The sequence below is a fragment of the Filicampus tigris genome, chromosome 6 (genome assembly GCF_054856515.1).
Source record: "Filicampus tigris isolate MCC_2025a chromosome 6, RoL_Ftig_1.0, whole genome shotgun sequence".
Classification (NCBI taxonomy): Eukaryota; Metazoa; Chordata; class Actinopteri; order Syngnathiformes; family Syngnathidae; genus Filicampus; species Filicampus tigris.
This window is the reverse complement of record NC_141222.1, coordinates 4,292,833-4,305,384: the sequence shown is the minus strand read 5'-3', so window position 1 is coordinate 4,305,384 and position 12,552 is coordinate 4,292,833. Positions and strand designations below refer to the sequence as shown.

The 12,552-nt window shown below is 40.0% G+C and overlaps 1 protein-coding gene and 1 long non-coding RNA gene across 2 annotated transcripts; one reads left to right on the top strand and one right to left on the bottom strand.

Annotated features, from left to right (window-relative positions):
- Positions 1 to 1,023: 1,023 nt before the first annotated feature.
- On the bottom strand, positions 1,024 to 5,338 carry ccr7 (chemokine (C-C motif) receptor 7). Its single transcript, XM_086034653.1, has 3 exons — positions 5,262 to 5,338; positions 4,417 to 4,466; positions 1,024 to 3,552 (listed from the first exon to the last, which is right to left on the bottom strand). Exons 1-3 carry the CDS (start codon positions 5,275 to 5,277, stop codon positions 2,491 to 2,493), a joined length of 1,128 nt encoding a protein of 375 aa, XP_085890779.1. The 5' UTR covers positions 5,278 to 5,338; the 3' UTR covers positions 1,024 to 2,490.
- A 1,243-nt stretch (positions 5,339 to 6,581) lies between these two features.
- Positions 6,582 to 8,574, top strand: LOC147145530 (uncharacterized). The gene is made up of 2 exons (XR_015087204.1): positions 6,582 to 6,942; positions 7,887 to 8,574. It is a non-coding gene; the product is annotated as an uncharacterized LOC147145530 (long non-coding RNA).
- The last annotated feature ends 3,978 nt before the right edge of the window (positions 8,575 to 12,552 follow it).

Genomic DNA, 12,552 nt, shown 5'->3' with positions numbered 1-12,552 from the left:
TTTTGTTTACTTGGACTCTGCAAGTGCTTCATGCTTTTATTGTAAAATCCCAACCCTTTTCCCTGTGAGCCTATCAGGAACTCCAAATTATGAACCCTGCAGCTATAAAGTAATGATGTCATGTAAGGGGTGTAAATGTCTACACTTGCATGAATGATAGCAGTGGAGTAGCTCAAAACGGGACTGTTACTGCTACTTTACTGCTTGATGTAAGATTTTATAAATTAACATGTTTGTTTTATTGAACATATGTTTTTATTGATAAATTATCAATGGAAAATTGAATTCACAATTAGCTGTATGTATTTGTTTGGCACACCACACAAAACAGATCACACATACAATTCCCTCCAACAGTATTGGGAGGTCACTTCCTTTGTTTTTGTTGAATACTGAAGACTAGGGTTTCAGATAAAAATATGAATATCAGACAAAAAAATCAGAATTTCAACTTTTATTTCATGGTATTTACATCTAGATGTGTTTAAAAAAATCATGACAGAGCACATTTTGTTTGAAGTCACCCACTTTTCAAGTGGGCAAAAGTATTAGCACAGATATTATTAAAACTTAAAGTGAATAGCATTTAATATTTGGCTATACAAACTTTACTTGCAAAAATTGCATCAAGCCTGTGACCCATAGACTTCACCAGATTGATGCAGTCTTCATTTGAAATGCTTTTTGAGGCCTTTGCTTCAGCCTCTTTCAGTTCCTGTTTGTTTCTGGGCATTTCTACTTTAGTCTCTCTTCAGGTCGTAAAATGCAGGCTCTATTGGGTTAAGGTCCAGTGATTGACACGGTCAGTCTAAGACCTTTCACTCCCCCCCCCCCCCCCCCCCCGATGAGGTCTTTTGGTGTGTTGGCAGTGTGTTTTGGGTCATTATCGTGTTGCACGATGAAGCTTCTGTCGATTAGTTCGGATGCATTTTTTTGTAAATTGCCAGGCACAGTGGTTTTGTAGACTAAAGAATTCATTCTGCTGCTACCATCACGTTGTATACCTTTCAAGTAATTGGACAATTGAATCACAGCCATTTAATGGAGTAGATGATGGAAAGTAAGAGTTCACGATCCTAGGCATTCCACATCATGCACACATGGCACAGGTACATAATGGAATAGACCACATGGTGTTTCTTACTTAAGCTCAAAGCAAAAACGGAGAGAGGAATTTTTTTCAACATTTTTGGTGTCTTAATTTGCAGAGGTGGGCATTCCGTCCGAACAAGCGACTGGTCTGTCCATAGGTCACTGACAGACGTCCGTATTGATGTACAGTATTTCAAACAGTGTCCAATGCAGGGGCGGAGCCAGAACGTGGCTAATGGGTGGGCCTGGAAAAATCAGGGTCGGCCTGAATATTTCTCTCACTGAGCACAATCCTCCTCCAATTATACCATTTTTAATATTCAATAAAATAAAAAACACAACGAAACACCAATTCAAAAATCATTCAATAATAATTTTAATAACAATTTAAAAGTTTTTTTTTTTGTTTTTTTGTTTTGTTTTTTTTATGAATCCCACTGGGTGGGCAGTCTGTCAATCTGGGTGGGCCTGTGCAGACCCAGGCCCACCCATGGCTCCGCCCCTGCTTTTAATTACAGTATAGAATGTATAGTATGATATAATGCTCTTGTACTCTCCAAATTGCCCCTAGGTGTGATTGTGAGTGCGGATGTTTGTTTGTCTCTGTGTGCCCTGCGATTGGCTGGCAACCAATTCGGGGTGTCCCCCGCCTACTGCCCAAAGACAGCTGGGATAGGCTCCAGCTTGCCCCGCTAACCTTGTGAGGAGAAGCGGTATAGATAATGGATGGATGGATGGATATTGCTCTTGTTTCAGCATCACTGTACTGTACTACTATTTTCTTTTTTAATTACATATCTATCCTTGTGTCTGTTAGATTTAGTTTGCTTTTAATTGTGTTTGTGCGATAACCGTGTGTGGTTTGAAATTGTAAAATTGTAGTGTTGTTTACTTGCATTTTCATGCTCCCATGGTTTTATAAAGTTTGGCTTGATTGTTTATCTGCTTGTTATGTCTTCTTTGGGGTCCCCACTTCAGCACATTCCGTCAATTGTAATTGCCAAATTCAAATCCAGTCAGGGACAAATGCTAAAATAACTGTAATTTAGCCGACCCATGTACAATATCTGCTAGATACAGTACATGGGGTCTTCACCTTAGAACCGGCATACGACATTTCAAGATTTCAAACTACTGTAACGCGCCGTTACATTGCCACGCCACACAGGAAGGCACCATACTTGCTGTTACTGTTTTTCATTTGAACGTTTAATATGTTTTTTCATAATACACATATTGACTGTAATCCTGACTGATGTTGAGACTAATGTACAAATTCGGTTTACATCACCGCCGTGGGAACAACGCTCCGTTCTAAATTGAGGCCCACCTGCAAATATAATGTCAGACTTAATTCTTACTTGAGGTGTGCAGGAGCATGATGTCACTATGCTGTCATTAAGGTGAGAATGTGGTGGTGGTGTCGGTATCTAAGGTAGCAGAGCTTCTCCTACGACTACAGGTATACTTTAAGAACCTTTCCTGGCTCATGCAACCCAATTTCTTGAGTAGCCTCAGAAGATCATGGCGAAACTTAACACCAATAAAGGCATACACAAAGGGATTGAGGCAGCACCTTAGGAAGGCTACACAATGTGTGACATCAATGGCATACACAAGGTTGTTCTCAAACATGCAGTCTGTAGTGCCTCCGTTTACAACGACAAGCGTGTACCAAAACAAGGTCACATTGTAAGGAAGCTGACAGACCACAAAGACAAATACCACAGCAAGAATCACCTTGATAGACTTATTCCGCTGAAAGTTTCGAGCCTGACAAAGGGTCAGGATAATTTTGATGTAACAGCAGCTCATGACCAAGAGGGGAAGGGAAAACGCGAAAACAATCTGGTTTATCTGGATGCTTATGCGACGAGGATCAGAAGTACTGGTGAAAGGTGTACAGGTGCTGTTAATGACTGTGGTGTATTTCATGTCCGGTATGGAGGCAATCGCAGCTATGGCCCAGGCAATAACAGATGACACTTTGCTGAAGAAAACTGCTTGGGAACGGAGGCGGTGAGCAGAAACAGCCTTGGCGATGGCAAAGTACCTGTCCACGCTGATTAAACAAAGGAGGAACATGCTGCTGTAAGAGGTGACCTTGAAAACAGTGTGCATGATCTTGCACATAGCGACACCCAGCATCCAGTTTGCCATGGAACCGGCTGCCCAAAAGGGGAGTGACAATGCAAAGAGGAAATCGGCAAATGACAAGTTGAGCAGGTACACGTCTGTCATGGTCTTCAGCCGGTTAAAGTAGATGAATGTGAGGATGACCAGGAGGTTACCCACCATTCCTGTGAAGCCGATGGTGGAGTAAAAGGTTGGCATGAACCACAGGCGGAATCGGTGGTTGTGCACTTTGTCACACAGCAGAGGAATGCCACTATAATCAAAACTGTTGGAGCTGAAGTCCATGTAGTCTGTCACAGTCTCCTCTGGTTGACATACACAAAGCTGCAATCAAAACAGATTAAATGATTCAAATAATATTTTAGAATGTTACTGACACATATTTTCATAACAGGGAGGAATACCATAGTTAGTGGCTAACAGTTCAGGGCTGATAATTGCCTAGCAGTTATCCCACCCAGAGTGTGGTCCATGGACCACAACTGGTTCGCAGTCTCCCTCTAGTGAGACTCAATGTGTGTTACGTGGCGAAGTTCTGAGTAATGAATGCATGAAATATTGGATAGTCCGAACGAGAGGGGTGGTTTAGGTCGATTGAGAATCAGATCACCACGCATGAAAACACTTATTCTGAAATTTTGGAACAAACCGTCTTTACCGCGCATGTCTGTGACGTCAGTATACGTGTTTCTGTTATTCCCGGAAGCTAGTAAAAGCAGAGCGAGCGAAAGACATGTCCAGCGCAAGACATTAGGAAGTGTTAACTCGACGTAACAGCGCAAACGGGAAAAATACGCAACATAACACTAAAGTTTAAAGTAGAAATGGTGATATTTTGTTGACACGGAAGTGCTTCTTCTTTTAGTACTACTTCCGGTATAAATCAAAATTGTGATGCATGAACATGTAAGTCCTAGTCAATATTTTTAGTGTCTATGAAAACAGTGCATCCGATCAAAATTTGAATCGAACTCTGATGCGATTAAATAGATTTTGTCCTTGTAATTGTAGCCACTGCATGCAGACTCCATATAGAAAAGTTGAAGCCAAAGTTCAAACCCAGGTAGATAAGCCAGGGGAGCCACAAACAAATGCAAAACAAATACAGTGCTTAATAGTTTTTTCACTTTCCTTAGCAATGTTTCAAGTTTGGGTGCTATTTTTTGCTTTATTTGGAATGTGTCTTACCTTAAAAATAATTGGCCATATGAGGAAAAGGGGTAGAAAACTCTGAACATCTGAAAATAGAAGGTATATATTTTTGTCATCAACTTCGTTCATGACCAAAACTGATTCTTTCTTATCTTATTTTGGCATGCAACGTCCCTACTCTACTCTCTCTACTGTAAGTATTTGAACAATGCTCAAATTTCATTTGTTTTATGAGATCTAGCTCCAATTGCCATAATGCTTTATTTTCAACGAGCCTTTCCTATAGTGTAGTCCATGCGTATTGGTGAACATAATATTTTGTAATTAAATGTATATTGCACATTTATTAGAGATGTGACTGACAAGTTGTTCTCATCAAAGTTACAAAGGTGTTTAGAATACTATGCTGAGCCTCCAAAGTCTGTCAGGTATTTTCACATTTTCCATTAATTATAATTGATGAACACAGTCAAAATAAAGCCCTTTCTTTGGAAAAATACTTTGGAAAACACTGTAATTTAGTCAAAAAAAGTTACATTATCATTTAATAAAAATGTTCAAATATTTTTTTAACCAAACTTTTAAATAGGTCCAACACTTTACAGTACTCCTTAAGTAACTAGCTTTAGATCAATAGATTTTGGCTGTCCATGTTACAATATTATAAGGCAAATAAATAAATAATACATTTTAAAAAATAGGTTTGGATGTCAGTTTTTGAAATCTGAAATTTCCTCTGGAAATAAATACATTACTGTTATCAACATTTTCTCAACACTCAACACACTTTCCTCTTCCCTATATTATCAAAGTTCACAACAACATATAACATATGCCGTATGACAGTAATATTCTATTAATTGAATTGTTGGTTTACTCACAGTTGACAAAAGTCATGTTGACAGGGAGCAGAAGGTAAAGCTACTAAACAAGAAGAGCTTTTTGCGCTTGTGGTTTCATATGGTGAAAAAAAAAGTACTCTCAGTGAAATTACTGAAACTTTCTCACCAGCCTTAAAGTGGCATGCAAAAAAAAGAACTATAGCCCTATTCTTTATTATTAGATACTATCCATATGTGTATAAAAATATGTGTCCTGTTCAACCAGCACACATGACATGTAGCTGTTAAATATTATAAAACATTATAAAACCATTGTTCAACACCATAACAAGTAATCTTTCATGGGGAACCAAAGAACAAAACAAGCGAGATCATCTTTTTAGGAAGTTCATGTCAATGAACGGTATGCGAATTAGTTAAGGTGTTATTAACATTCTGAAGCTCAGTGCAGTGATTTGTACTGAAATAAGTTGCAGACCTTCTCTGATGCACAGAAAAGAAGCAAAACCAAAGTTGCAAAAAAGCGACCTAATATTTAACGTGATACACCTGTAACTGCGGTTTGGGGTTTTGTTTTACACTTTAGGCAGTGCTAACCACAAAGTACAAAACACAAAAGGCACAAGGCACTTCTTTGACACTAACCCATCTGAACCAGCCAAATCAGTTTTGCGAATCAATGACTTTATTTGAGGAGCAACTTTATAATTTTGTAGATCTTTTTTTTTTTGCAGGTTAATCCCAGAGATCTGAAGCAAGTGTTTTATTAAACAATAAGAATATGCCAATAAAACGAATGAACAATTGGTTTTCTTTTATATACAATCAAGAGTTTTTATTTATTTTCCCTTTCAAGCACAGTGGTCACTACAGTGGACAGCTATTTAAAAGTTGCTTTCGCCTATATAAATTAATGTAAAAAAAAATCTTTATCAAATCATAATTCATGCATTAAAGGGTTAAATTCACATTGTGTATGACTATAGAAGCAAAGTCTAGAAGCAAAGCTAAATTCAATTAAAAAAAAACATTTATTGTGCAGACCTTATAAACAATCAAAACTCAGGACTCTATTGTGAAAACAAACAAATGGCATGGCTTCTCCATCTTGTCATCCCTTCATGAGAATGATACTTGTGAGGTGTGGAGTTTACTCGCCGCCATGGAGGTAATGATTACAGACTTACAAGTGAGTCTGCAACGTGTTTAGCCGCACTAGTAGTATGGAGTAAGATAGCTGTCAAAAAGGCATATGCGTGATTAACGATTCGTATCCGTAATAGTAATAATTTGTGAGTACAAATTAAAATTGTGAGGGTTTGACTTCTTTTCTTGAGCGTACGAATCAAACTTGTGAGGGTTTGAATTTTTTTCTTGTGAGTACGAATCAAAATTGTGAGTGTTTGACTTCTTTTCTTGTGAGTTCGAATAAAAACTGTGAGTGCATTGTTTTGCGAATACGACTCTCGCTTCTATGACTACGTATCTTCACTACGCACGAATTGCCAGCTGAGGATACAAATCACTTTGTGAGTGGATGAATCTGCACAACAACTGCAAATTAGGATGACGTCACGCAGGCCACAGGCAAGTCCAGAGGGGAGCTAATCGATCCGCGATTCCTTCCCCCCGTGCATGTGTAGAGAAGAAAGCAAAGATGGCGAACGCGAGCGGATCGGAAGGCGCTTCCAGCGGCTCAGGAGACGCATCTTCACAGCAGGTAAAGTCAGCAACTCGTATATCCAATTGATTCATATTAATTTCATAAAGTCGTTCTATCTCAATTAATAGCTTTGGACTCACAGGCTTACGGCTATAGATTGCAATCTAATGACGCGTTTCACTGTTAGCATTAGTACGTGGCTAACGTAGCTCTTGTTTTCAACGTATAATCATATCTGTACTCATAATTTAGCACGATGACAAAAATGTATAGATTTTATGAATACTGTTAATAGTTCTTGCTAAATTGCTCGCTCGGTTTTCATTGATTAATTTAAGTAGTCTCACAGAATCCACTCAAAAAAACAAGGACATTGTAGTGTTTAATGCAAAAGTGAAAAACTGAATCAAAATATGCCCCATAACTTGTTCTAGTTTGTAGACATAGAGTCTCTGAGTAGGATTGTCTTTGAGCTAACTTTAACAGAAATGTAGTGACTCGAGTGAGGTTTATCTTCTAACAAATTATTGTCGTTGATGTTTTTGTGGTACAAACTTGTAGGTGGGAGTACTTATATTTGTTGGATGTATATGAACAAGAGCAAATCATTTTATATCAGTACACATTAACCAAGTATTTAATGGAAAAAATCCCACTTTACAACGCTGTACTGCTAAAATCTTATTGACTGTCAGTACATCTATTTTGAAGGTTTCATGCAGAAGCCAACAAAGTTGTGCACATTTTAATTGAAAATATTAGTTTCAATATCATTTTTTTTTCTTTTATAGTAGTAGCAACAAGATGGTTCGTGTCATGCCTCAAGAACAGTAGTTGTATTGATTCGATCAAAAAGACTAGGGTAACACCAATTAGTTTTCTTTTCAACATACATATGCAGCTAACAATATACAGTATTTTGATTACATATGCTCCATGTTACCATCATCTCAAACAGTATACTTTGCATGATAAATATTTTTATTTAATTATATTTTCAGAAATGGAGACAGTCATGTCCAGGATGAGCTCTTTGGCAACTCTGATCCTGCATGCATGAGTCGGAGTGTTACTGCAAGTCACTAGTGACGGCTGAGATCCAGACGGAATGGGGTGAAAAAACAGCACAGGTGGAGATGGAGACAAACACTGATGACAATCTAGATCGACGATGAACACGTGCCCTCAGATGCACCGCCTGACTTGGGGGACGATGTCAATGACGACGTGGAGATCGAAACAGCGCCACGAGAAAATGACAATGTAGCGAATATGTCTTCATGTGGACCACATCTTCAAGTTATGAGACTGATTAAGCCAGATGCCATCAAGTCTGCTCCAGCCTCACTTAAAAACAATTGAATCACCAGGGGACCCCGACAATTGGATTTTACAAGGACATGCTAGGACTCAGGAAGACCCAGAATCCTGATAAGGAGCCACTCGTCGTCACCTGAAAACCTCTCCAGACAACGGATGTGGATTCAAACGGCCTTAAAACAGACTTCATGGAGCCGATGAACATTGACAGTGCTGGATGAAGACCAACCCCAAGAGGTCGACATGGGAACTGCAGCATTGAACTTCTTATGCTTTTGATCAATCAAAATTACCTCCAAATGAAACATAGTTGAATGTATGTTTGTGTATTGCTTACTTTGTGTATCCTGATAAATTTGCATTGATGAATCTGCTTCTCTATGGTAATAATCATCTTCCTGGTCCAGTTTTTGAGTGTAGATATAGGCTTAAACTCACATCTTTGACCCAAACTTTGGACGCAGTCAGAACGAGATGTTTCCAGCTGAAGTATGAAAATTGATGCCAGTTATAAATAGTGAAATGCACAAAGGTTTTAAACAGGAGAATTTTATAGGCTCAAATGTAACTTTATTGTCATGAATTGAGGCTCACCTGAAACCTGAGCTGGAGGGGGAGTGGACACCTCACCCCCTCCCCTTTTTCTTGAGGAGGTAAAAAGGCCTGGCGTTTGTCTCTCTCAATCTCTCTCTCTCTCTCTCTCTCTCTCTCTCTCCCTCTCTCTCTCTCTCTCTCTCAACTTGACGTTCTCTCAAAAGAATCGCTTAAAGAATTGGCTCTTCAAAAATATCGCCATCCCCAAAACACGAGATCCTCCTCCCTATAGAAAATTCTCAAACTCCCTTCACTTCTCAACTTTTGGATCTTTTGGTTACATTTTTTATGGCGCGTCCACGCGCCCGGAAATCAACCGCGGTTAACCTGAAAAGCTAAATTGGACCACTGCGAACCTCGTCACCACACACGTGGCAGACGCGCCGGACTCAGGCCCATGGGCAGCATTTGTCACGCCCCACCCCTGTGCCCAAAAATGTGCATCCGGCCGGGCCGGAGGGTCCGACCAGTCCGGCCCAGGGACGGACTGCCCAGCTCTGCTATTACAGATACGAATTGTTAATCACACATATGCCTTTTCGACAGCTATCTTACTCCATATAGTAGCCAGCAAAGATTGTTGCTAGCTAGCTGGTTATGGCGTAAGTAGCCCCGAGCTTGCCTCGACCGCCTACGTCTCGTGCGTAGGTAACGTAAGCGTGTTGCAGCAACGTTAACATGCGTGCATCTAGTCCAGTGAAGAAATTTGGGACAGTCTCCGCGGTTCTGAAAAAAATGTATAATCTGTGATTGTTAGTTTTGCTGTGCGAAATGCTAATTTTGACCCGCAAACTGCGACGCGAACAGAGCAGTGTTGGACATTTAGCAACAGTTCTGTTAATTGTCTGTTGACTTAACTACTGTACATTTCTGTGTAGCATCAATATCACTTGAGTGGTTAAGATACATTTGTGAACACAGAGCAGGGGTCACCAACTCCGGTGGTTAGCGGACCCTATCACGCACAGATGTTTCCCTCCTCCAACACATTTGATTGAAATGATCAGCTCATCAGCAAGCCCTGCAGAAGCCTAATTCTGATCATTTGTGTGTTGCAGGAGGGAGACAGCTGAAACATGTGCAAAGTATGTTTGCCTCACAGTCAAGAGGTTCTGGGTTCAAATCTCAGTTCAGGCGCTCATCTTGGCGGTTTGCATATTCCCTCCATGCTTGTATGTTTTTTCAGACTATCGTCCTCACAAATTCCCAAATTATTCATGTAAGGTTAACTGATACATTCGTTTTCAAACTCCTTCCCATTAAGTTGTTCAGTATTTTCCATAGCTTTTTACCATCATTTTTAGAATCGATTATTTTAGACTGAAAATATTCCCTTTTTCTTTTTTTATTCAGTTTAGTCACTGTGTTTCTTAATTTACAGTAAAGCTGTCTGTCAGAGAGTAGTCCTGCTTTATTTGCTATTATTTTAGCAATATTGCATTGGGCTATTAAAGTTTTCATTTCTTCATTCAACCAAGGTGCACTTCTAAATCTAACATAATGGTAGTTGATTCACCATAAGCGCATGGAAAGTGGAAATCTCTTTTCCTGTCCCCCTATGTTTTTCAAAATCTCCTCACAATGCTTGGCAGTTTAAATGATCTTTTGAAGCTGCATGCTTATTTCAACCTTTGCCTGTTTCAATGGCATGTTCCCACTCATTAAATCCCTTAATGGAAAATGTAATGTCTAGTGATGTTGATTTAAATTTCCTGCAGGGATAACAAACCTTTTCCACAGAGTACTCCAGCCAGACCCTGTTACAAAACCAGCTGTAGGAAAATGATCACTTTTTGGAGCCCCAAAATAGGAAACTTTGTCAACACAATCTGCTTGGGGTTGTCTGTGCCGAGGACACTCACACACAGATTCAACAAGCAATTGCTTCCCAAATCCTGCACCAGTCGGGGTTGAAAATGACCTGCTGAATGATATGCCTCTGCTTGGTGGTCACTGCAGGGCTTGCCAGGGTCAGGCTCCATAGAGGTATTTTTGAAGACCCATGCTCAAATTCTCCAACAACAGCATCACACGACATTGGTTTAGTGTCTGTTTTTGGCGAGGACACTGTTTTAGGGGTTTTCAACCACTTGCGTACATCCATAACGGACCAGTTATTATCGCAACCACATATTCAACGACATTGTGCAAGACCGTTGTGCGCCAACTTTGACGTATGTATGTCACGTACGCCCGGCCTACGCAATGGCACCTTTTTTTGTTGGATTCCATCAATCAAACTTCATTTGACATCTTTACATTTTTAATTTGATGAAAGAGCTCAGTATTGACATTTATAAACACAAAAATAGCAACTAACAAAAATTAAATACAAATTGAAGGGAAAAAAATTGTTGGATTTTACAGACACTCAAGCGAGGGCCACAATTGCCTCTTGGTTGACGGGCACGGCCCCCTATATGGCCTGACCTTGGTGTCAGGTATGCACCAACTACATAGACCCAAGTAGAGTACTCAAATAAACAAGATGGAGGATTTATCCACAAAGTATACTGTAGCTGTTAAAGTTATTAGTAGTAAGCCACTGTAACAGGCACAGTTTATACATTGCGCTTAGATACAGGAAAAAATGTCAAATGTACTCCAGTAATGATTAAAATAAAATGTGTTGCGCAACATATGAAAAAATGCACCTCAATAAATCGAATGAAAGAAAACCTACTGATGAATATAAAATGAAACTGTGCGGGGCGGCATGGTGGGCGACTGGTTAGCACGTCCGCCTCACAGTGCAGAGGTCGTGGGTCCAATTCCGGCCCCGGCCTTCTTGTGTGGAGTTTGCATGTTCTCCCCGTGCCTGTGTGGATTTTTCTTCGGGTACTCCGGTTTCCACCCACATTCCAAAAACATGCATGGTAGGTTGATTGGACACCCTAAATTGTGAGTGCGAAAGTTTGTTTGCCTCTGTGTGCCCTGCGATTGGCTGTCAACCAATTCAGGGTGTACCTCCCCTACTGCCCGAAGACAGCTGGGATAGGCTCCAGCACGCCCGCGACCCTAGTTAGCATATTGGATGGATGGATGGATGGATGGATGCAACTGTATGTAAAAATCACTGCTCTACATGGCCCATGTACTTGAAACACAAGAACATCTGGGTGGGAAACTGTGACTTTTTTTCTGCATTTTTTACAGCTGTTATGGATGGACACGCTAAAGAAGTTTCCAATTCAGGGACAATTGTAAGCTCTCCATCAGGCCACCAAGCAGCAACCCTCATCCAGCGTTCGCCAGTGTCAGAAAGGCATTTCACACATAGTAACTATTAATTTTGCGTTTGATTATGAATAGGAAAGCACACAAGGGATATGACTATAGGTTTAATCACAGAAATTGAAATCATAGGCCAGGAGTTCACCAGCGCAGAAAATTACATGTGGCAAGCCAGACACTAGTGGACAAGAAAATTCAGCAGCTTCCGACTGTGTTCAATTTGTATTTTAACGTGCACAAATAAAAACGTCGCGAAGTACAATTTGTTCTTTTTCTTTTTTTTTTTTTTTAATGTTCCATGTGAACACTTTTACAGATACCAAATACTTCACTCTGCATTAAACACTTCCAGGGTTCCACGGCTTGTGGCTACCTCGACGCTCACGGGGACCTCGATGAGCGGAAGCTCGATTATCTCTCGGCAGCTTTTAGTTTTTTTAAAAAAAAGGTTCACGTCAAAATTTCCCATTTGGTCATCTCTTTGACAGCAAAACATAGTTAAATATAAATGTATATTTA

What these genes read in the sequence shown, in the direction of transcription:
- ccr7 (XM_086034653.1), bottom strand. An exon ending in TATGGCCAATTATTTTTAAG is followed by an intron (nt 3,553 to 4,416) that starts GTAAGACACATT and finishes TTTTGATTGCAG; the next exon opens with CTTTGTGTATGTCAACCAGA.